The sequence below is a fragment of the Schistocerca cancellata genome, chromosome 2 (assembly GCF_023864275.1).
Source record: "Schistocerca cancellata isolate TAMUIC-IGC-003103 chromosome 2, iqSchCanc2.1, whole genome shotgun sequence".
NCBI lineage: Eukaryota > Metazoa > Arthropoda > Insecta > Orthoptera > Acrididae > Schistocerca > Schistocerca cancellata.
The window spans coordinates 286,974,094-286,999,787 of NC_064627.1; the positions used below are offsets into that span (position 1 = coordinate 286,974,094).

The 25,694-nt window shown below is 43.0% G+C and overlaps 1 protein-coding gene across 2 annotated transcripts in view; it reads left to right on the forward strand.

The window, feature by feature from the left end:
• LOC126161635 (mRNA (2'-O-methyladenosine-N(6)-)-methyltransferase) overlaps positions 1–25,694 on the forward strand; it is a 160,707-nt gene that overhangs the window by 28,365 nt on the left and 106,648 nt on the right. For both annotated transcript variants that reach the window (XM_049917595.1, XM_049917596.1), the window contains 2 exons: positions 10,192–10,331; positions 10,407–10,561. In XM_049917595.1, the coding sequence (XP_049773552.1) occupies positions 10,192–10,331; positions 10,407–10,561 (295 nt within the window). The remainder of the gene's footprint in view (positions 1–10,191; positions 10,332–10,406; positions 10,562–25,694) is intronic.

Sequence of the window (25,694 nt, forward strand, 5' to 3'; positions counted from 1 at the left end):
CAGCTCAGATTAAAAAGTGTGTAAGGCAGGGATACAATCTTCCTCCACTATATTCATCCTGTATAACAAAGAAGTAGTATAGGTAATAAAAGAAAGGTTGAGGAGTGGGATTAAAATTCATTGTAAAAGGATGTCAGTGATAAAATTCACTGATGACACTGCTGTCCTCTGCAAAAGTGAGAAAGGATTACAGAACCTGATGAATTAAGTGAACAGTCTGGTGAGCATAGAAAATGGATTGAAAGTAAACCAGAGACTGAAGTACTGAGAAGCAGCAGAAGTGAGATTAACAACAAAATTGGGGACAGAATAGGGAACAAAGTTCTAAAATTCTTCGATGTCGAAAACAAAAGGCATGATGGACAAAGAAAGGAATAGAGTAGGACACAAAGCAAGCACTCCTTGCCAAAGAAGTCTTAACTGGTTAAATGTGGGCATTAAATTGAGAAAGAAATATTGGAGAATGTACACCTGCAATAAAGCATTGAATTGTACACTGCGAGAAAACCAGACAAGAAGAGAATCAACATGATTGAGATGTGATGTTGAGAACTGAATGGACTGATAAGACAACAAATTAGGAAATTTTCTGCAGAATCTGTGAGGAAAGAAATATGTGGAACACTGAGCTAGAAACAAGAACAGGATTATTAGTAATGTGTTAAGACACCAGGGAAGAAAATTCCATTGTATTAGAACCATAAAGAGCAAAAATTGTAGAAGGTAGTAATTTGAATATATACAGTGAAAGATGGAAGCCATTGCGTGTAGGTGCTACATGGACATGATATTGCTACATGCCTGCCACCACACTTGTCAGAAGAATGACGATAGATTTCGCCCTCCCCCCCACCCTTTTCCCTGTCTATACACACTCACAAGAAAAAACTTGTTGTTGTGTGTCTGCTTTATGTGCAGAGTACTTTTTTCATGTGGCTTTTTAAAATATTCCTTTAGCATATGTTAAATTCAAATGAATAGGTATGTGTACCACATAGTTGTTTTAGATTGTTTATGACCAACAGATAGTCGAAGCTTCTCCCCCTTTGCATACATGGTCACTGTCTCTCCCCCCCACCCTCCCCCCCTACACACACACACACACACACACACACACACACACACACACACACACACAGATATATATACACAAACAAACACAAACATACACACAAAATTCAAGCTTTCGTAACCAATGGTTGCTTCATCAGGAAAGAGGGAGGGAGAGGGAAAGACGAAAGGATGTGGGTTTTAAGGGAGAGGGTAAGGGGTCATTTCAATCCTGGGAGCGGAAAGACTTACCTTAGGGGGAAAAAAGGACAGGTATACACTCGCACACTCACACACACACACACACATATCCATCCGCACATACACAGTCACCAGCAGACATTTGTAAATGCAAAGAGTTTGGGCAGAGATGTCAGTCGAGGCGGAAGTACAGAGGCAAAGATGCTGTTGAAAGACAGGTGAGGTATGAGCGGCGGCAACTTGAAATTAGCGGAGGTTGAGGCCTGGCGGATAACGAGAAGAGAGGATATACTGAAGGGCAAGTTCCCATCTCCGGAGTTCTGACACGTTGGTGTTAGTGGGAAGTATCCAGATAACCCGGACGGTGTAACACTGTGCCAAGATGTGCTGGCCGTGCACCAAGGCATGTTTAGCCACAGGGTGATCCTCATTACCAACAAACACTGTCTGCCTGTGTCCATTCATGCGAATGGACAGTTTGTTGCTGGTCATTCGCACATAGAAAGCTTCACAGTGTAGGCAGGTCAGTTGGTAAATCACGTGGGTGCTTTCACACGTGGCTCTGCCTTTGATCGTGAGTAGGTGGTGGTGGGAGGGTGCATGGGACAGGCTTTACACCCGGGGCGGTTAGAAGGGTAGGAGCCAGAGGGTAGGGAAGGTGGTTTGGGGATTTCATAGGGATGAACTAAGAGGTTACGAAGGTTAGGTGGACGGCAGAAAGACACTCTTGGTGGAGTGGGGAGGATTTCATGAAGGATGGATCTCATTTCAGGGCAGGATTTGAGGAAGTCGTATCCCTGCTGGAGAGCCACATTCAGAGTCTGATCCAGTCCCGGAAAGTATCCTGTCACAAGTGGGGCACTTTTGGGGTTCTTCTGTGGGAGGTTCTGGGTTTGAGGGGATGAGGAAGTGGCTCTGGTTATTTGCTTCTGTACCAGGTCGGGAGGGTAGTTGCGGGATGCAAAAGCTGTTTTCAGGTTGTTGGTGTAATGGTTTAGGGATTCCGGACTGGAGCAGATTCGTTTGCCACAAAGACCTAGGCTGTAAGGAAGGGACCGTTTGATGTGGAATGGGTGGCAGCTGTCATAATGGAGGTACTGTTGCTTGTTGGTGGGTTTGATGTGGACGGACGTGTGAAGCTGACCATTGGACTGATGGAGGTCAACGTCAAGGAAAGTGGCATGGGATTTGGAGTAGGACCAGGTGAATCTGATGGAACCAAAGGAGTTGAGGTTGGAGAGGAAATTCTGGAGTTCTTCTTCACTGTGAGTCCAGTCTTCTTCACTGTGAGTCCAGATTATGAAGATGTCATCAATAAATCTGTACCAAACTTTGGGTTGGCAGGCTTGGGTAACCAAGAAGGCTTCCTCTAAGCGACCCAGGAATAGGTTGGCGTACGAGAGGGCCATCCTGGTACCCATGGCTGTTCCCTTTAATTGTTGGTATGTCTGGCCTTTGAAAGTGAAGTAGTTGTGGGTCAGGATGAAGCCGGCTAAGGTAATGAGGAAAGAGGTTTTAGGTAGTGTGGCAGGTGATCGGCGTGAAAGGAAGTCCTCCATCGCAGCGAGGCCATGGACGTGCGGAATATTTGTGTATAAGGAAGTGGCATCAATGGTTACAAGGATGGTTTCTGGGGGTAACTAATTGGGTAAGGATTCCAGGCATTCAAGAAAGTGGTTGGTGTCTTTGATGAAGGATGGGAGACTGCATGTAATGGGTTGAAGGTGTTGATCTACGTAGGCAGAGATACGTTCTGTGGGGGCTTGGTAACCAGCTATAATGGGGTGGGCCGGGATGATTGGGTTTGTGAATTTTAGGAAGAAGGTAGGAGTGCGGGGTGTTGGTGGGGTCAGGAGGTTGATGGAGTCAGGTGAAAGGTTTTGTAGGGGGCCTAAGGTTCTGAGGATTCCTTGAAGCTCTGCCTGGACATCAGGAATGGGATTGCCTTGGCAAACTTTGTATGTAGTGTATTGAATGCCTTTTGAAGCTTCTTTTCGGAAGGCAACAATAATGTTTTCAGTGGGAAAAATACTTGGATTAATTGGGAAATGTTCTTTCAGAGCAGATTGTGCTTCCACTCATGCCTCCTTGTGCTGGTCAGTGAGAACCCAAAGCATAAATTTGGCAGTGATACTTCCTGTACTGAAATCACACACACACACACACACACACACACACACACACACACACACACACACACACACACGCTGATATAGGAAAACTGTTGCAAGTATCAAGGAGTTGCACAACACACCTCTAGCAAGAAAAATGCTACTTTACAGGCTCCAACCAGGGCAGCGCTCTTCCTGATACTTTAGAGTGCTCCCTCACATCACAACAAAAAAATTGGTACATCTTCAATCTACACATATATAAATTAAGGCTCCACACCACAGTCTATGTCTTTATGTTTGAGCTAATCACAGGAACTACTGTAGAGAAGTTGATAATGTTTTCTCTAATAGAGTGAGTGATTCACTAGAAAAGTTTCTCTCTAAAATTTACAAGTATTTTGTGCAATTGGTTGAACTATGAAGAATTAAAGCCCCCTACCACTGTGAAAATGGCCCTAATGCCATCTAGCAGCTCCTTAGAATCAACCTTATATATTATGAAAGCATGGCAGAGCATGCTTCGTACTGATGTTGCTTAGTGGAGGGTACTCTGTACGAATGTGCAAAGTGTGCTTTGTAACATGGCAGAGGATGCTTGGTACCAATATAGTGTGGTGGAGGCTGCTTCTTACTAGTGCTATGTGGCAAAGGGTGTTCTGTACCAAGGTTGTTTGACAGAGGGTACATCCTACCAGTGTTGTGTGGCAGAGGTTGCTTCATACGAATGTTGCCATGACCAGGTGCTTTGTACTGATGAAACATGGCAAGGAGGGTATTTCATACAGGATTGTAATTTTGACCCAAAAAAGGAAAAAAATCCATAGAGCTGGACTATAATTGTTGTGGAAGAAGGTAGTCATCATATCTGTAAAACATTTACCCCCTAATGTGGTAGTCTTAATCCAGTCATTGAAACAGCATGTCATTGGTGCCATGAATAAAATTTATTGAGGAAGACTACTGCAAAACCTGTTGATGAAAGCAGCAATCTTGAAACATTTTGTAAACAATTAACAGTGCTAGATGCTACTTATAAAGTGCTGAAGGCATGTTGTAAGGTAAAACAATGAACCATGGAGAAACGTTAACCCTAAAATCGATGAAATCAATAATTACAATGACGAAGAAGACTGCTCATTAGCAACGTCAGCTGCTGTTTTGAATAGTACTGTGCAGTGTGAAACTGTTGACAAAGAAAATGTTTCTAAATGGTTTAACTTCAACCTCACAGAGCTAGCTCAAGTGATGCTGATTGTCAGTGCTATTGCTGAGTATGTACGAGGGAAATCCTAGGAGTTGAATGACAGTGACAAAGATGATAACATTCCTCTAATTCAAGAAATATTAATCAGTCATGCATCAACACTTTAGTGGACTGAAGGCCGTCTGGACTACCTGGAATGGCAAGAACTGTGCTTTATAAAAGACAAGCCACATCATTGAGACAGAAATCAATTCAGAAAAGCATAGTGTAATATGAAATTGTGTTGTACTGTATTCTTTATAAGTGCAATATTTTCAGAGATGCTACTCATATGATGAATAAAGTAGAATTTACTATGAACATTAATTATGACTTTGTAATTGACTTTGGTTTTAACAGTCCTAATACAGTACTGTGTACTCTAATTGTGGATTATCTGCGCAATTTGAGTATCCACAGTTTTCAAGTCTCCAGTCACTACAGGTAATCAAGAGTCTACTGTATATGAAAGTGAATGATATTCAGTTACCTAACATTGTTCTAGAATTTTAATCATAACTCTACACAGTGGCCCATAAACAAAATTGCCTCTGCACCAAACACATTGTCCAATCGTAGATATTTAGTGCTACTTGTGCAAAGCCCAGGCAGATCACTAGTTTTATATAGAAAGAAGCTTTGCACAAAGATGTATGATGCATTTGTTAAATACTAACAAAAAACAAACGTAAGTTGAATTTCTCTGCAATTTCTTACATATTTTTGGAATAATTCAGTTGCTTTTGCACGCCAGTTTACAACTGTGGATGAAACATGAATCCACCATTTCAACGGGATAGTGTGGCATAGCACGCTATTTCCATAAGTCTGGCTATGCTTCAATGGGATGATGTGGCATAGGATGCTATTTCCATAGGTCTGGCCATACTGAGGTAAACTTTAGAAAATGTTATGCAGTATGTCATCCAAATAAGCATATTAGGTTGCACAGTATATAAAAGATCGTTGACAAAAGAAGGATTGCTGTTGTTCAAAAAGTGATTCAGTGATGATATTTACAGGGTGCATCAAAAAGAGTCATCCAATTAATAATTAAAAAAACCATAACTATTATGTTACTTGAGATATGTGTGTGAACATTGTACTGTTGGGAAGGGCGAACACTTAGGGTTTTACATGGTTCCTGCTAGGTAGCAGCAGTGTGTGCCCACTTCAGTTCTTTCTAAATCAAAGGATTACTGAACGATGGATTGATCGCTTGGGACCAAATGATTCAGCCTTACATTACTAGCCTCCAAGTTGACTGGATCTGACTGTGTGTGATTATTTCTTGTGGAGGTTATAAAAGACTCTGTTTATGTGTCTCCATTACCAATAACAATGAATGAGCTGAGACATCGCATACCAGCAGCTATGGAAGCAGTAAATCAAGAAGTGCTCACTGCAGTGTGGGGGCAATTTGAATACCACATTGACATATGCCATGCATCTCAAGAGGGGCATATTGAACACCTATGAAAAAAATATGAAAAAGACTTTTTGCATTTCCCGTTCGTAAAAAAACAAAATTCATTGTATATGTTTATTAGTTTAGAAATATAGACTTGCCAAATCAGATGATTCCTCTTGATACACCCTGTATTATGATTATATTTGTGTCACAAGGGCAAAAAACAACCCTACTTAACAACATTTGTAAGATGCAGTCATTGGGTATAACATACTAAAGTGCATTGCATTATGAAATGTAGGTGGTCCCTTTAATTTGTAGAAAAAGTTAGTGTGAGTTTATTTTTCCAAATTGAAGTTACTTTGATTTCAAAAATGCTTATTCGTGGGGAAAGTGTTACATTTCTGGTCACACCCCACATTAAATACAGCTGGGGATTTTTTTTATTTTTTATTTTTTTATTTTACTTTCTTCCAGTCAAGGAGACATGGGCACATTAGCACAGAGAACTTAGCATGCTCCCTAGGACAGTGATTTGTTACATAAGAAATGCAGGTGGCACACAAGTGAGGGAGCAGGCTACCTTTAATGGCACAGTCCATTAAGTGATCTGTGTTAACAAAAATTGTAAAAAAAAAAAATATGGTGATAAGCCCTGAGAAGTGAAGGGAAAACTAAATTAATTTTATTGTTTAAGCACCGATACCTATTTTCAAGAATTAACACTAACAAGCACTGGAAGTGGAGGGCTGCCTGTGGTAGGAAATGGTTTCCAGCAGTGGAGTTTGTGGTGAATGAGCAATTTTTTTCTCATGATATACTCAGTTTTTTGTAGCAATGGCAATACTTGGTATCAGGTTTACAGATTAATCACTTCTGGTGAGCACGATTTAGACTTCGTCAATTTAGTAGGCTTGAGATAATTCCCATCTTCATTACCGCTTTTGTGTCTGTGATAATGTGGCTAGGACCAAAGACTGTTTTGTGACATGGGACCTTTGTAATTCAGGATTCTTTTTTTGTGAAATTCTATCTGTATCTGTATAAGTCCCAACCATATTACAAGTGAAAGCTTGGCACCCTTGCAGCAAACACATTAATTCCATATTCTGGAAAGGTTTTTGCGAAACACGGCTCTTCTTATTTATTACACTACAAAGAGTAAACAATAACTTGCGTGTATAGCAGAAGGTGTATGAGAGCTACAGAAGAAAGCCCATGCACGTAGCAGATGTAATTGACCCTAGGACACTGAAAATTAGAATTGTTTGCAGAGGATCTTGAAATGTAACTATAACGTAGAAAAATCTCTGGAATGAACTTCGACATCTGCAGATAAGAATTTCTGTCTGCAAACCCATACTGCCTCGCAGCTCATGTGACTCCAGTATGGTGCAGGTTTTCCATAAAGCACTCTTCAGATTTTGAATATCTTTACATCGCTAGTACAGATGACTCCTGTTAAAAATACCATGGAATTAGTGCATATCTAACTCAAAAAATGATTACTCTGAAAGCTAGAAAGTTTTCTTTCGTTTTATATATACCTATTAACCACTCAATGCTTCTGCTTTTCGGTGGGTGGTATCAGTTATTGTTTTGGTATTTAATAATCATCATGCTAGTAGACTTTCTGTTATCACAAGACTCAAGTGACGAGTTTATGGCTATAGCTGGGCAGTGATGGAGTCTTGCAATGTTAGTCTCTGAGTGTACAGAGTTGTTAAGTTCAGAGATGATGTCATTGGACCCACTGGCAACTGTAAAGTGAGTGTTTGGAGATTTAGCAAAAATTTGATTGAGAAAGGCTTAGTGTTTGAGGAGACAGTGTTCTTGTTACACACTGAATGTGTCTGGAAATTAGTTACACATGTAATCTCGTACTGGAAATATTCAGATGTCCACTGTACCACATGTCAGTCACGTCCATGATGAGCAACTCATGAAACTCTGCATTTACATGTTTGACAGAATGCTTCATTATGGGCTTGACAGTTTGCATTCCCAACAATGGGTGTGATGTTATTGTCAGTTGCATAATCTTTACATTATCTTATATACTGAGGTAGTCAAGAGGCATGAAAGGGAAGCAGTGATTGGGAAGGGAGTGAGACAAGGTTGTAGCCTATCCCCGTTGTTATTCAGTCTGTATATTAAGCAAGCAGTAAAGGAAACAAAAGAAAAATTCGCAGTAGGAATTAAAATCCATGGAGAAGGAGTGAAAACTTTGAGGTTCACCGATGACACTGTAATTCTGTCAGAGACAGCAAAGGACCTGGAAGAGCAGCTGAACGGAATGGACAGTGTCTTGAAAGGTGGATATAAGATGAACATCAACAAAGGCAAAACAAGGATAATGGAATGTAGTTGCTTTAAGTCAGATGATGCTGAGGGAATTACATTAGGAAATGAATCACTTAAAGTAGTAGATGAGTTTTGCTATTTGGGGAGCAAAATCACTGATGCTGGTTGAAGTAGAGAGGATATAAAATGTAGACTGGCGATGGTAAGGAAAGTGTTTCTGAAGAAGAGAAATTTGCTAACATAAAGTATAGATTCAAGTGTCAGGAAGTCTATTCTGAAAGTATTTGTATGGAGTGTAGCCATGTATTGAAGTGAAACAAGGACAATAAATAGTTTGGACAACAAGAGAATAGAAGCTTTTGAAATGTGGCGCTACAGAAGAATGCTGAGGATAAGATGGTTAGGTCACAAAAGTAATGAGGAGGTATTGAATAGAATTGGGGAGAAAAGAAATTTGTGGCACAACTTGACTAGAAGAAGGGATCGGCTGGTAGGACATGTTCTGAGGCATCAAGGGATCACCAGTTTAGTATTGGAGGGCGGCTTGGAGGGTAAAAATTGTAGAGGGAAACCAAGAGATGAATACAGTAAGCACATTCAGAAGGCTGTAGGTTGCAATAGATAGTGGGAGATGAAGAAGCATGCACAGTGTAGAGTAGCATGGAGAGCTGCATCAAACCAGTCTCTGGACTGAAGACCACAACAACAACAACATATACTGAGATATTTCCATTGAGACCCTAAATTAGCCAGTTACCTCATATTTCCCTGCCCAGAGGGTTCTGTACTAACTCTCACTCCTCTACCTTAGCTTCTCCCAAGCAGAAGGGCTTCCAAGATCATGTTAGCCCTCTGATTACTATGTACTTCAACCTGCTCTTTTGCCATGTGTTATCAAAGTTTTCCTGAACTTATTGGGTTGTGTGTGTCATTTTATCCAGTCTCCAGAGCAGCGAAGCTGTTGAAGGCATCTAGTCTAATTATGCCAAATATGCAGCTTCTGTTAAATCTCTTGCCTAATTTGGCAGTTTTGAGTGCAGTGCAGTCACCTACCCTACATTTTGCCTTATTGCTATCTGCAGCTCTACACTGCTCTGATTTTATGTGTGTTATTGTCAGATAAACTTTTGAGTATTAAGGTGAACTGTTACTTATCCATAATGACAAAGTTTTCCTTTGTTTTTAACAATAGTCATGGTATAAGAGTTCTTTGGGCATAAATCATGCAACCATCCACCAAAGATAATAATTCAGATCACAGGTGAAAAGATCATTCCATTTACTTTCCCCATATAAAAATTGTCAGTAACCCACCAACAGTTAATTATATGCTTCTCTTTTTTTTTTTTTTACTCCATGAGCATTATTTAATGAGCAAAATTCTTTTGTTTTTGTAATTCTTTCTTAATCAAAAGCAGTACTTATGTCCTTGTGAATGTGAATCTCCAAAGAGAAGTTGAGAGTGAAATTAATTTGTTAAAAGACATCTTGTTGTACACCATGAGCTCCATCTCAAAATATTTAACTTCCAGACCAGCGTTTGGGCATATACCCCATCATCATTGTGATCTGGCATTTAAATATTTTTGAATGTAACTCACCACATACAGCAAGATGTCTTTTAATGCACAATTACAAGGTGCAGAACATCAACCATGCAAGAATTTCATTGTGAAATAAATGTTGTGTTATTGTGAAGAATTGCCATATAGATCTTATTCCATTTTACCAACTTCCCCTTAAACATTTCTTTTATTTTGTGGTGTTAGCCTTAAAGTAAGGATTTTTTTGGATTCTTTGGTAGTTTTCTAGAATTGTAAGAGGTGATTCAATTGTTGTGCTATTAAAATGCACTTATTGTTATGCAGTTTGATCCAATCACGGATCCTTTGGGAATATGTAATCCACCACCTCCAATGGTAAATGGTCCGCCAGCAGTTGTTGCAATTAAGAGGAGAGCATCAGAAGAAGCTGTGGGGAGTCCGGTTATGAAGAAGTTCATTTTAGCGTAAGTCTGGTAACAGCCATATATCCACATGTGAACTTGCAAGGAATGTTTATTTGAATTATTTTATATTTCCAGTGGACCATGGGATCTAGAGGTTCCAACAAATGCTGTTATTTATGAAAGACCTCCAATTGTTATACCTCACCCACACCCAGATGTTGAAGCTTACAGATGTAATTTGGCTTTGAAGCTGCGGCAGTGTTATGAAGAACTGTGTCATTCGAGAGAAGGTTTGTGTAACAAAATAATATTGGAGATAAATAAGTGTGTGTGTGTGTGTGTGTGTGTGTGTGTGTGTGTGTGTGTGTGTGTGTGTGTGTGTGTGTGTGTGTGTAGGGAGGAGGGGGGTCATGCATGTGCCTGCTATTTAGTGAGTGGTCTTTTTTATCCTAAGTTATTTACTGTTTTTTTTTTCTTTTTCAAAAATCTGATTTGTCTATTCCAATATATTGTAATCAAACAATGGAAAATCCAGGATGAAATGTAACAATACGAGAGAAGGAAAGTTGCTACTCACCATATAGTGGAGATGCTGAGTCACGATAGGCACAGCCTAACCACCCGTAGACGTCGCATCTGCAGTGACGAGCAGTCCCTCTCAAAATATACCGAGGGTCTCACTGAAGCCTTCACTGACCGTAATTATCCTCCCATCCTTGTTCAAAAACAAATCTCCCTTGCCGTATCTTCGCAATCTCTCACCACCTCCCAAAGTCCCACAGTCTGGCCACAAAGGAGCATACCGCTCGTAACTCAGTACCATCCGAGACTGGAGCAACTGAATTACATTCTCCACGAGGGTTTTGATTACCTCTCGTCGTGCCCTGAAATGAGAAATGTCCTTCCCATTATCCTTCCCACCCCTCCTACCGTGGTATTCCGCCGTCCACCGAACCTTCACAATATACTCGTCCATCCTTATGCAAGCCCTGTTCCCAATCCCTTACCTCATGGCTCATACTCCTGTAATAGACCTAGATGCAAGACCTGTCCCATCATCCTCCTACCACCACCTACTCCAGTCCGGTCACTAACATCACCTATCCATCAAAGGCAGGGCTACCTGTGAAACCAGTCATGTGATTTACAAGCTAAGCTGCAACCTCTGTGCTGCATTCTATGTAGGTGACAAACTGTGGCCAAAAAGCAAGTGGACCACCCTGTTGCTGAACACGCTGCCAAACATGATATCCCTCATCTCAATGACTGCTTCACAGCCTGTGCCATATGGATCCTTCCCACCAACACCAGCTTTTCTGAATTGCGCAGGTTCGAACTTTTCCTGCAATACATCCTACATTCCTGTAACCCTCCTGGCCTCAACCTTCATTAGTCACTGTCCTCACCCATCCAGCCTCCTCCCTGTTCCCATTCCAGCACTACACAGCCGTTATTTCACTGCCACACCCAGTCTTTTAATTTCTTTTTGTTTCTCTCCTTTCCGCTACTTACCCCTTCCCCCCTGCACACCTTCTCTCCTACCCTCCATCTAAACTGCAACACTTCACTGTCTGCCCTCCCACCAAACTATCCCTCCCCGCCACAGCCTCCTCCATACCCCCTCCCAGTCGCCACTCCCATTATGCACTGGTGCTGCTGTTTGCAGTGTGATTTCACCTCTCGGAGACTGCAGGCATGTGTGCAAGTTGTGTTTATGTGTGTGTGTGTGTGTGTGTGTGTGTGTGTGTGTGTGTGCGTGTGCGTGTGTGCGTGCGCGTGCGTGTGTGTGTGTGTGTGTGTGTCTACTGTTGACAAAGGCCTTAATGGCTGAAAGCTTTGATTGTGTGAATCTTTTTATTGTGCCATTATATTGTAAGTTTTTTTATGATACGCAATCATACACCTTAGTTGCATCACAAAATATTCTTAGTGGTGATAATTTCATCACCCATTTCACAGCCTCTGCTAGATAATGACCTCTGCTAATCTGTTGCAAGCATTACAATTTTTAGCCATGTTGCTTCCGACTGACTTCTAATGCCATCTACACACTTTCCACCAGTACTCCATTTCAGTCTTTTCTTATCTTTTGAAATTCAGAAAAGAACCTCCTTGATCCAGCTATGATGCATTTACCTCAATAAAAGTCCTGTTCTCCTGTTACATCACTAACCACACCTCAGATTTCATATGTTTTACCATTGAAAGCCTGTATCTCACAATAACATTTCAAAATTATCAGTAAATATTGATTAAAGTTATTCAGTGCTTCAGTTTGTTGTCGAAGTTTATCTGCATTTAAAACAAACCATACAGTGACCTAAGTAAAATGAAGGTGCTTTATATACATTACATTAACACACATTCCTTCTTCATTTTCTCGTTTTAGGGAGTCTAATGGAAGATCTAGCATTGTTGTGTATCTTTTCCACTTTACTAAGATAGGCCTTATTTATGAACAGATGTCAACACAGATTTATGTTGAGAGTGAATCAAAAGCTTTACCAAAAGCTTTCTCAAAGTTAATGAGTCCCATACTTAATGGCAATTCTTACTCATTATTCATTCGTGATTAGGAAAGGGTAAATTGTTCTACTTGCACTACTAAAGACAGTTTGTTCTTGTGCCTTATCAAAATTTCACACCTTTTTTCTATGTTCTTGGTGATAATTTGGGTGATTATGTAGTATCTAATGTGTAGGGGACAGATAGGGCAATAGTTTTTCTTATGTTCTGTCTTTTTCCTTTCTTATGAAGGAGAGTAATTACAGGGTTGTCCTGTTTGTGAAGAATTTTCTTCCTCTACCATTCTTTAAATAATTTTGCAGTGTCCTTTTTTGTAACTTTTGTCAGCTTTAATCATTTATATTGAAACACAACCATCATACGATGCCTTCCCTTCCTTCACATTTTGAATGACTTTCCACGCGTCCTTTGGAATAAATTCTGGAATGTCATTATCGTAGTTAGGTATAAGGTCATTTCATGTCAAGTGGCCTAAATTTTAACAAAGTCTCTGCTCAACCCTCTCCAATATTGATGAAATTTTCCCAGGTCTTACATGAAACTATACCAAATTAAGGCTCAACAAGTAATGTGGTGGAGCCACTAGACATGTTTTGCAAAACCTAGTTTTTCAATATTGCAGCAGATATGAATAACTCACCCAATTTGATTTACTGTTGGTCATGATCTAATGGGACTCCCATGCTGGAACATGGTGATTGTGCTCAACTTTTTAGGTGTAACAGACCAGTAGCTGAACACATTCCCAGTGTACAGCAGATTTATCACAATTCACTGTCAATGTAGCTCATAATTCTTGTTGTGAAATACACTCCTGGAAATGGAAAAAACACATTGACACCGGTGTGTCAGACCCACCATACTTGCTCCGGACACTGCGAGAGGGCTGTACAAGCAATGATCACACGCACGGCACAGCGGACACACCAGGAACCGCGGTGTTGGCTGTCGAATGGCGCTAGCTGCGCAGCATTTGTGCACCGCCGCCGTTAGTGTCAGCCAGTTTGCCGTGGCATACGGAGCTCCATCGCAGTCTTTAACACTGGTAGCATGCCACGACAGCGTGGACGTGAACCGTATGTGCAGTTGACGGACTTTGAGCGAGGGCGTATAGTGGGCATGCGGGAGGCCGGGTGGACGTACCGCCGAATTGCTCAACACGTGGGGCGTGAGGTCTCCACAGTACATTGATGTTGTCGCCAGTGGTCGGCGGAAGGTGCACGTGCCCGTCGACCTGGGACCGGACCGCAGCGACGCACGGATGCACGCCAAGACCGTAGGATCCTACGCAGTGCCGTAGGGAACCGCACCGCCACTTCCCAGCAAATTAGGGACACTGTTGCTCCTGGGGTATCGGCGAGGAGCATCCGCAACCGTCTCCATGAAGCTGGCTACGGTCCCGCACACCATTAGGCCGTCTTCCGCTCACGCCCCAACATCGTGCAGCCCGCCTCCAGTGGTGTCGCGACAGGCGTGAATGGAGGGACGAATGGAGACGTGTCGTCTTCAGCGATGAGAGTCGCTTCTGCCTTGGTGCCAATGATGGTCGTATGCATGTTTGGCGCCGTGCAGGTGAGCGCCACAATCAGGACTGCATACGACCGAGGCACACAGGGCCAACACCCGGCATCATGGTGTGGGGAGCGATCTCCTACACTGGCCGTACACCACTGGTGATCGTCGAGGGGACACTGAATAGTGCACGGTACATCCAAACCGTCATCGAACCCATCGTTCTACCATTCCTAGACCGGCAAGGGAACTTGCTGTTCCAACAGGACAATGCACGTCCGCATGTATCCCGTGCCACCCAACGTGCTCTAGAAGGTGTAAGTCAACTACCCTGGCCAGCAAGATCTCCGGATCTGTCCCCCATTGAGCATGTTTGGGACTGGATGAAGCGTCGTCTCACGCGGTCTGCACGTCCAGCACGAACGCTGGTCCAACTGAGGCGCCAGGTGGAAATGGCATGGCAAGCCATTCCACAGGACTACATCCAGCATCTCTACGATCGTCTCCATGGGAGAATAGCAGCCTGCATTGCTGCGAAAGGTGGATATACACTGTACTAGTGCCGACATTGTGCATGCTCTGTTGCCTGTGGTTCTGTCAGTGTGATCATGTGATGTATCTGACCCCAGGAATGTGTCAATAAAGTTTCCCCTTCCTGGGACAATGAATTCACGGTGTTCTTATTTCAATTTCCAGGAGTGTATTTGCATCACATTTTGGCAGCATGTATCTTATGACAGAATGACTTTTTCATGTTAATGCTTCTCTTGATTATCCAAATAGTTACAGGTTTATCCAAGATTAAAGTCAGTTCAAAAAGCAAATTTCTCAGTTTTGTCAAATTTTCGAAAGGCTGTATCTCAAAAGGATCCTCTCAGGTTTGATTTTTCCTTGAATCATTGAAGACATCTGGTAAAATTTGCTTCAGTTTTGAGTCAAACCAGTCCAGTGATAATAAAGAAGTTTAAAAACATGCTTTGACTGCTATTAGGAATGCTGACTGTGCGGAGTTTTTGAATATGCACAATTGAAAGTGATGTAAAATCTGTTAGTAATTGTCTTTGATTTTCGTGATATAAACATTAAATTGCTCAACCTTTTATTTTAGAAATGGTTTATCTGTTCATTTAGATTGTTTCTCGCTATTTTGGAATTCATCACAACACTTTTCAACATCTATGAACCTTCAGTTTCTTTCAGGAAGACGTAGCCAGCATTTTTACACTCATCAGTTGAAAACAGTCAAGTGGAAATTGGAATCAAACTGTAGACAGATTGATATTCCAAGGCAGCATTTCAATGCAGTGTGGCATTGATTTTGAGGATTATTCTGCATATCACCTGAAAACTTTTGCATAACCAAAAGGCTCCAGAGAAATCAAAGAATTTTCTGCACAACAGCAAAAAATTACTTAACCAAAGAAGTGGATTTTGTATTAGTGAAAATGCCAAAATATGCTTTCATCACAAAGCATTTTTGGATATGTATGAATGTCTACAGAAATTCTGCTGTAATCCTAAAGAACCATTCTGTGAAAAAGGATTATTGGTTGTTACTTTGAAAATAACTTATCAGTTGAAAGTGATGACAAAGATCAATATTAAACCTGGTCAGAAAATTTGCCCAACATGTCAAAAACAATTTGCAGCAAAAAAAAGGGGGGGGTGGGAGGAAGCCAGGTTCATCACAGTCAGAAGATAAAGCAGAAACAGCACATCCATCAGAATCTCTCCTCTAAAATCTCTACATGTGTCAATGAGAGCTGCCAGATTATGCAAAAAGAAAGATTAGAGAAATTCAAGAAACAAATGCATGTAATATTACTGCTACTGAGGGTTTTGATCTACAAGATTTTCAAACATGCAGCACAAATAAGGCATGTCCTGACTGCTTAGATCATAGGCTTATAGTAAAGAACAGAAAAGTTGCAGTTCTCAGAGCAGTGAGAGAAATTGCAGATTTGGATATTATCACTCCAAAGTTGGACTACAAAAGAAGTGATACAGGAGTTTGGTGTCTCAGAAAGTACCATAAAATGTTGTCAGGTGATATGCAGAATTAGTTCCAAAACCAATGCTATACTGCACTTAAATGTAGCATTGAACATCCACCAAGCTACAGTTTCATTCTATCTTCCACTTGATTTTGTTTTCAATTGTGGAATGTAAAAATGCTGGATATATCTCCTTGAAAGAAATTGCACATTCATAGATGGTGAAAGGTGTGACAGTGCATTCCAGAATAGCGAGAAACAATCTAAATGAACATACAAACCACTTCCAAAACTCAATGGCTGAGAAAATTAACTTTTATATAGCCTTTTGAAAATCAGACAAAATTGATGAATACATATTTGAAATATTCTTTAATCTTGAATAAGTCTGTAACTATTTGGATAATCAGGAGAAAAATTAGCATAAAAAAGTAATTGTGTCGTAACATATAAGCTGCATGATCCAAATTTATCACAGTAAGCTTTATGAGATACTTTGGCATAAAATGGTGTTAAATCTGCATTACAATGAGCACATTTCAGCTGTTGTAGTTAAAATGTTGAGCAGAATCACCAAGTATAAGCATTGGAGTCCTCTTAGATCCTGATCAACAGTAAAGAAAAATTGGCGATTTATTCATATCTGTTACAATAAGGAAAAACTAGCCTTTACAAAAGCATATCTAGTGTCTCACCACAGTGCAGGTTGCCTAGAAAGTTACTTACCTTTTTTAATATTTTTTCCTCGTAAAATATTATAGATATGTTATAACCTTTAATTCACTAATAATTTGCGTGGATATACAAACGTAGAAACACTAGTGAGTTTCATGTACCAACTCCGTATCTGTCACTCAACTACCGTGCCGTGACATGCGGCTGGCGCCGTTCATAGCTAGGTGGCGCTCCTGCACTCAGCCGAGCTGCGGAGCGCCTCTATTGCCGTTTTCGCGTACTGACATAGCGGCACTTTTAAATCTTGTGGCACTGTCACAACACTTTTCCCCCCTTGAAAAAAAAAGACAGTCACTGTCTTGGAGACACGGACATTGCGGAGACATCCATGGCCTCTTGGGAGACCCCGAGAAGATCCCGCGGAGAAACACGGGAATATAGTCGAAAATGTCCAGGACGGAAGCTTGTGCGTGGAACGTGCCTCCTGGACGAGATGATGGGTGAAAACTCCGGAGCTGCATCCATAGGTGTCGTGGACCTTGGGGTGTGCTCCAGCGAGATGGGTCCCGGAGAAGGCGGCGTCGCGACTGGGGCCGGTTCCGGCGTACTCGGAAGCGGCAGCGACGTTGGCTGCAGCAACACGCACAGGAGATCGGCGGCAGCGACAGGACTGGCTTCTCGGGCTGGTGGAGGCGAAAGAAGGGGCGGTGGCACCGGCGTGGCCACCACTCGTTTGCGCATCTGGTCGTAATGGCGAACAACCATGCCGTCGTCCGTACGTATTTCACAAAGCCGGCGGCCGCGAAGAGCCTTGACCACCCCTGGAATCCATTTAGGGCAAGATCCATACCCTCGTGCCCACACGTCGGCGCCCACCGAGTATTTTCCCACACTAGGGGCCACAGTACTAGGCCTGACAGGGTGAAGCAGGTGCAGTAGAGTGTGCGGTTGGTGGCCATGCAAGAGTTCAGCAGGGCTGCGATCACCCAGAGGCGTGAAGCGATAAGAACTCAGAAATTGCAACAGAGTGTCATCGGTAGAAAAATCAGTTAGGAATTTTTTCTGGCTTTTGAAAGTGCGGACAAGGCGCTCGACCTCCCCATTCGATTAGGGATGGAAGGGCGGTGCTGTAACATGATGAATCCCTTGTCCAGTACAAAAATCACGGAAGGCCTGCGAAGAGAACTGAGGGCCATTGTCCGTGACAATCGTGGATGGAAGACCTTCTAGCGCAAAGATTTTGGACAAAGCCAGCATCATCGCCGCAGTGGTGGGCGACGGACATCGAACAACAAACGGGAACTTCGAGAAGGCGTCAATCAACAGTAGCCAATAAGTGCCGAGGAAGGGGCTGGCAAAGTCAGCGTGCACCCGTTCCCATGGCTGCGCCAGATCAGGCCACAGAGAGGGCATTGTACGGGGTGCAGCCAGTTGTTGAGCACACTGACCACACGCAGCGACCATGTGGGTGATGTCCGAATAGATACCGGGCCAATAAACATGCCTGCGGGCCAGGGACTTAGTCCGAGAAATCCCCCAATGGCCTTTATGCAATAGTTTGAGAACATCTTTGCGAAGAGAAGCTGGCACCACGACCCGTGGAGATGCGCCATCCATGGCCAGAAGAACAACACCCTCACGAACAGACAGACGAAGGCACAAGGCATGGTAGTTGCGAAGGGGATCCGATGCCCGGCCCTTGGCCCTGTCAGGCCAACCCCGTTGAACAAAACCGATCACCTGTCGCAGGACCGGGTCCCACGCAGTAGCCGACGCGACCTGTGAACCTGTAAGCGGAAAACCCTCGACCGCATGACGTTCTTCCTCATCAATGTGGAAACAGAGTAGATCATCTCAATCGAAAACCGGGTCAGGGCCCATCAGCAAATGCGACAACGCGTCAGCATTGGCGTGCTGGGCCGTGGGGCGATAGTGAATCTCATAGTGAAAACGAGACAAGTATAAGGCCCAACGTTGCAGGTGGTGAGCTGCCTTATCCAGAAGCGACGCCGAGGGGTTGAACAGAGAGACCAGCGGCTTGTGGTCGGTGATGAGGTGAAACTTAGAACCATACAAAGAAACGCTGAACTTTTTTAGAGCATAAATAATAGCGAGCGCCTCCTTTTCGATTTGAGAGTAACGCCGTTGGGCGTCGTTGAGAGTCTTGGAAGCATAGGCGATGGGTCGTTCCGACCCATCCTCATACCGATGGGCGAGAACAGCCCCTAGGCCATACTGTGACGCGTCAGTCGCCAGAACCAAATGCTGACCCGGACGGAATGTGGCAAGACAAGGCGCCGACTGCAAATGGGCCTTCAGGCGGACAAAAGCCTGCTAACAATCGGCGGACCAACAGAAAGTAACGTTTTTGCGTAACAGCTGATGCAGAGGATGAGCCACCGCCGCCGCGGATGGAATGAATTTGTGATAATAAGCAATCTTGCCTAGAAACGCCTGAAGTTTTTTGACCATAGACGGCCGGGGTAGAGCGGTAATGGCCGCAACGTGCTGACGTAGAGGACATATACCCTCACAGGACAAGTGGAAACCAAGATACACAATGGAGGGTTGGAAGAACTGTGACTTGTCCAGATTGCACTTCAACCCAGCCGAATGCAGAACCCGAAATAATGAACGCAAATTGCGAAGGTGCTCCTCAATGGAGGCCCCCGTGACAACAATGTCATCCAGGTAGTTGATGCAGCCAGAAACGGAAACCATGAGCTGTTCCAAAAACCGCTGAAAAATGGCTGGTGCGCTAGCGACACCAAATGGTAACCGCTGGTACTGGTACAACCCACAAGGAGTGTTGATGACGAGAAATTCCTTGGAAGACGCATCCAACGGCAACTGATGGTACGCCTCCGATAAGTCAAGTTTGGAAAAGAACTGGCCCCCAGCGAGCTTGGTAAATAACTCCTCAGGACGGGGAAGAGGATAAGTGTCAATGAGGCTCTGAGCGTTGACAGTGGCTTTAAAATCGCCACACAATCGCAGACTCCCGTTTGGTTTAGAAACCACCACGATTGGCGATGCCCATTCGCTGGAGGTAACAGGAAGGAGAATCCCTGAAGCTGTTAACCTGTCTATCTCAGCCTTGACAGGTGCATGCAACGCCATCGGAATAGGGCGTGCCCGGAAAAACCTAGGGCGAGCTGTAGGTTTAAGAGTAATGTGGGCTTCAAAATCCTTGGCACGACCCAGACCAGCAGAGAACACGGACGAGAATTCAGAACACAAGCCATTCAGCCGTTGATACGGAATATCCTCAGATATGAGGTGCACATCATCATCAATGGAGAACCCAAACAACTGGAAAGCATCATAACCGAACAGATTTTCAGTGCCCGCATGATCCACCACATAAAACACCACATAAAACGTGAGGGGCCGAACAACAGACTTGTAGGCAGTGGAAGCATCAAACTGGCCAACGATAGGAATTTTCTGTTTATTATAAGTTCTCAGATTGCGCGTAACTGGAGACAAGGGAGGGGAGCCCAACTCCAAATACGTGCGAGAATTAATGAGAGTTACTGCAGAGCCAGTGTCCACTTGCATGCGAATGTCTTTATCCAGAACACGAACAGTAACAGACAACTTATTTGTTTGAGAAAGCACACAGTTAACATCCATGTCCGATGCCTCGTCCTCGTCGACAGGAACTTTAGGGGACTGACACACAGAAGCAATGTGGCCTTTTTTCCTATATGAATTACACGTGGCCCAACGTTTTTGACACGCGGCCCTGTCATGCTGTACGAAACAACGTGGTCAAGAAGGAAGTGCGGAACGAACCTGCTTCTGTGGCTGCTGTTTTCGCTGCGAGCGTGGCGGCCCAACGTGACGTTGTTGACGTGAGTGAACCACCGCCACATCGTCGGTCCCTTGGGAAACAGGCAAATTGTCCGTGTCGAAAGTGGTCTGTATAGCGCCTACATCACACCATGCGTCTATTTGCGCACCAGCAGCGTGAGACACTTCAAAAGATTGAGCGATGCTTAGAACTTCTGACAACGACGGGTTTGGCAGTTGTAAGGCACGTTGCCGAACTTCTTTATCAGGAGCAAGCCGTAGAATGACATCCCTAACCATTGAATCAGCATAAGACTCATGATGAGTGTCCGTGACAAACTGACATTTCCTACTCAGACCGTGTAGTTCCGCCGCCCAAGCCCGGTAAGATTGATGGGGCTGTTTACGACACCGGTAGAACGCCACGCGGGCGGCAACGACGTGGGTGTTTTTTCGCTAATAGTTAGACAATAAGTCACACATTTCTTGGAAGGACAGAGAGGCAGGTTCCCACAGAGGGGCTAACTGAGATAGCAGCTGATAGATCCGTGGGGAAATCCAAGATAGAAATAATGACTTACACATAGGAGCGTCGACAACGCCGAAAGCCAAGAAGTGTTGCCGCCAGCGCTTCTCATAATCCTCCCAGTCTTCAGCGGCCTCGTCGTAAGGAGGGAACGGAGGCGGAGAAGAGGAAGACAGACGATGAGTAAGCGACGTCGACAACGCCTGAATAGCAGCCGTCAGCTGTGTTTGTTGTTCAATGAGCGCTTGCAGAAGCTGTTCCATGTCTGCCCAGACACGAACGCACAATTCCCCAACGCAGGAAAAAAAATATCCGACCTCGTCGCCAAAAAGTGTTATAACCTTTAATTCACTAATAATACAAACGTAGAAACACTAGTTAGTTTCATGCTACCAACTCCGTATCTGTCACTCAACTGCCGTGCCGTGACATGCGGCCAGTGCCGTTCATAGCTAGGTGGCGCTCCCGCGCTCAGCCGAGCTGCGGAGCGCCTCTATCGCCGTGTTCGCGTACTGACGTAGCGGCACTTTTAAATCTCGTGGCACTGTCACAACAAGATATATACTCAGTTTTTTGTTCGCATGGAGTTTATTGTATATGGTTATCTTTTCCAAAGTTACAACTCAGTATGTGCTCCAGTATTTTCTAGACATTGTCTTAAATGAACAGGTACATTTGCTGTGACCTTCCTCAAGAACTCAACACAAACACCAACTATGATGTCATGGATCTTCTTCTCAAGTTCACCAAGAATTTGTGGCTTGCTTATAAACTTCTTCCTTAGCCCATAGAAAGGAATCACTTGTAGTGAGGTGACCATACTGTGGGACATCCTTGACCTTTCTAGCATCCTTTGAAGCATTCATCAAGGCTTTGTCTTATGGGCAAGGTTTTATGAGAGGGAGATCCAACTTACATTAATAACAGTTCATGGGACTTGCCCCATTCAGAAAGTGTAGACCTTAAAAAGTTTAAACCGAGCGGGGTGGCGCAGTGGTTAGACACTGGACTCGCATTCGGGAGGACGACGGTTCAATCCCGCGTCCGGCCATCCTGATTTAGGTTTTCCGTGATTTCCCTAAATCACTCCAGGCAAATGCCGGGATGGTTCCTCTGAAAGGGCACGGCCAACTTCCTTCCCTAATCCGATGAGACCGATGACCACGCTGTCTGGTCTCCTTCCCCAACCCAACCAACCAACCAACCTTAAAAAGTTTTCTAACTTTTGTGGGTATCTTGCAGCATTCATACTATGTCCCAACAGATAGTGTCTACCAATGTGGCGAGAAGTTAATCTAATGCAAACAGTTACTTTTGTCTTGCCCTGCTGCATTTTTGCAAATGCCTCTTTGGGACCATCTTCCACTCATCAATTACCATGACACTTAATGGAAACCCCTACATGAAACAAAGCTTCATCACACCACATAATTTTTTCCAACAGGTCTAGCAGATCTTCATGCCATGTGAGCATCCCTTCACAAAATTCTCGCTATTGCAGTCATTTTGATATAACGCAGCTTTCGCAGTCCGTAATGTTACTCTTTGTGGAGAACTGTATGCACAGCATAGCATGTAACGCCAGTCACTTTTTCAGCCTGCCTTGTTGATTTTGAAGGGCTTCACTTGAATGTCTTCCTCACTGTGGCCACCTTTTCCTCTGATCTCGTAATGCCCATGACAACTTAGATAGTCATTAATGTTATTTGGCAATTTTTGATTGCATTTGGATCCAGAAGAGCTTGCTTCCCATGTTGGCCCTACACCACCATTTGTGCCATCTAGATACTCCTTTTCAGCACAAGTTTCTCTAACTCAGCTAACCTGTTCTACTGCCTCACCTTTCCTTTTCCCTTCTCTCTTTTGTCCACATCAGTCCTTCTGCATCCAGAACATGCAATGCCATTCTCCCATCACTCTTCCCCCTCCCCCCTCTCCGAATGTGGGCAGTCTCTCTCTCTCTCTCTCTCCCCCCCCCCCACCCCTCTCTCTATCTATCTGTCTATCTTCACCTCTCATCTCTCCCCTCTTTTCAACCCCTCTACCTTCCTTTTATCCCTCTTCATCTACACCTTTCTCCGTTTCTCTCATTCCGCCCCCCTCTTTTGCTACTCTCCTTCCTACATCTCTCTTTGCTCTACTCTCTGCAGTATTTTTATGTTGTTGTGCAGAGATGGAGTCATTTGTCCAAAGACCCACCTCTTTCCTGCTACCCTTTCCTTGTGTCCTTCCCTAACCCCTCCCCACCTCCATCAACTCAATCAACTGCTTTCAGTGATCAAGTATCAATAATTAATCAGTGTTACTACCATGGTCATGTGAGTGTATGAGTGTACGTGTGTGTGTGTGTGTGTTTGTGTGTGTGTGTGTGTGTGTGTGAGAGAGAGAGAGAGAGAGAGAGAGAGAGAGAGAGAGAGAATGTGAGTTCTTTTGTTAGAAAAGTAGTGCTCAAAAGCTTTTTCGATGTAAAATGGTACTAATGTTGTTGTTTCGTACTGAGTGAGGTCAATATTCAGTATTTATACATACCATTTTCATTTTTGTTAATGCTGATAGCAGGAGGTCAGTAACTTTTACCATTGTATCTCATTTCCTGCAAAATGGGTTGATGGTAAAGTATTTATGTCTGTTGTGAAACATTGCATAAGCGGTGTTGTATATTACTATGTGAAGATGAACAACATTAGCTTATTTTGTATTTCATTGTAAATAATTAGAGGTGATTTTTTTTTTACTGCTGATGACATTAAAAACTACTACTAGATATACTCAAATTTTATCAAACTTTTGGAATTCTTTCTTAGAACATACAAGTATAGGCCATCCACTAAGACACTATCCAATCCTATATTATCTGATAATTGGTGAAGTATAAAAATAGTCTGCAGCTTGGGAGCCATCTGCAATCAACTCATTATTTTCGTTTAAAAGCTCCTCTCTCTCTCTCTCTCTCTCTCTCTCTCTCTCTCTCTCTCTCTCTCTCTCCCTCTCTCCCCTCTCCCCCCTCCCTTGGACTGTGTTCACTGCTACAGTTTTTACCAGTTAAAACACATGTTTCAGTATTCTGATGACCTAGAATTAAATACATGCTTATGAACAGTTGTACAGATAACTACTGCATTGAAGATATAGCACTTCTGGTGTCACAGTCAGTAGAATATTGTCCCATAGGAAGTCGGGCACTCACAATCAGCAGTGGGGAAATGGCTGATGTGTGGGCAGTCTGGCAGCCGAGCTGTAGCCTACGCAATCATACTGCACTGGCCAAGAAGCTGTGCATGAGAATGGCCAAGTGGCTCATGCATGTGTAGAGCACTTGCAATAGGACTACATGATGAGTATCCTATGCTATCTGCACCTGCTCACAGACGAGCTCATGAGTGGTCCTGGCTGCCTTTGCCCTGAGGCAGCATTTTAATGGCCTGCTGTGCACCAAAGTCCCAATTATCTAGGTTAATGCAAAGCCCAGATAACCAAGAAACATAGATCATCTGTAATACACGAAACTGCTGTTTATTGTGTTAATGAAACATTCTACATTAGTTGCACATTACCCACTGGAAACTGACAACTTATTTATACAATTACACAATTTGTTTTGTGTCACTTACTTTCAGTTCACTTTCTGCTTATTTTTTCATTTATGTCAAAGATTAATGAAAACCATGTCAGCTATTGTTACACATTTATTATTTGAACATCTTTTGAGTTTTGCTGACGATGTTCAAAGAAACAAAACCGACCATAACACAATAAGTGTGTACAAATACAAATGAGGTGGTTATCATTAATCATTAAGGCTAATGTCAGATGTGGGCTCAACATGAGCAAAAGTATTTTTTTCATCTACTTTTTCCTTGACTGTAGTTCCCATATTTTGGAGAGTTGAAACAGTGGTTTAGTGAAATGGATTTTGTCCTGCATTCTCTAATAACAGTAAAGCACTTCAATGCCTTGATGTGCACGATAATGTGTTTCCCAGTTTTTTTTATCTATGCTCACATTCTCTACCGAAAACACATTTCATGTTATCTTTTGATCACATCCAAGTTCATAGGTGTCACTGTGGATGTTATAACAACCAGAAATTTGTATTCCAAAAGAATTTTTTTTTCTAATTATTGAAATAAGGCTTAATTTTTAATTTTTTGAAAAACTGCTGAACTATGCACAAATAATCTGCAAGCTGATTAAAGCAGACTTGGATAGTCGGGAGATTATTGTCATTACTGCTGCCGAGTTATACAAATCTGGGTGGGGAGATGTGCTATATCAGCACTTTGGATCATGGACAGTTTTTGGGTGCCAAATGTAAGGGGCACAGCATTTCCAAGATTATGCAAATACTTATCTTTTAGGGTAATAGGTTTCACAGTAGCAGACTAATTAATATAT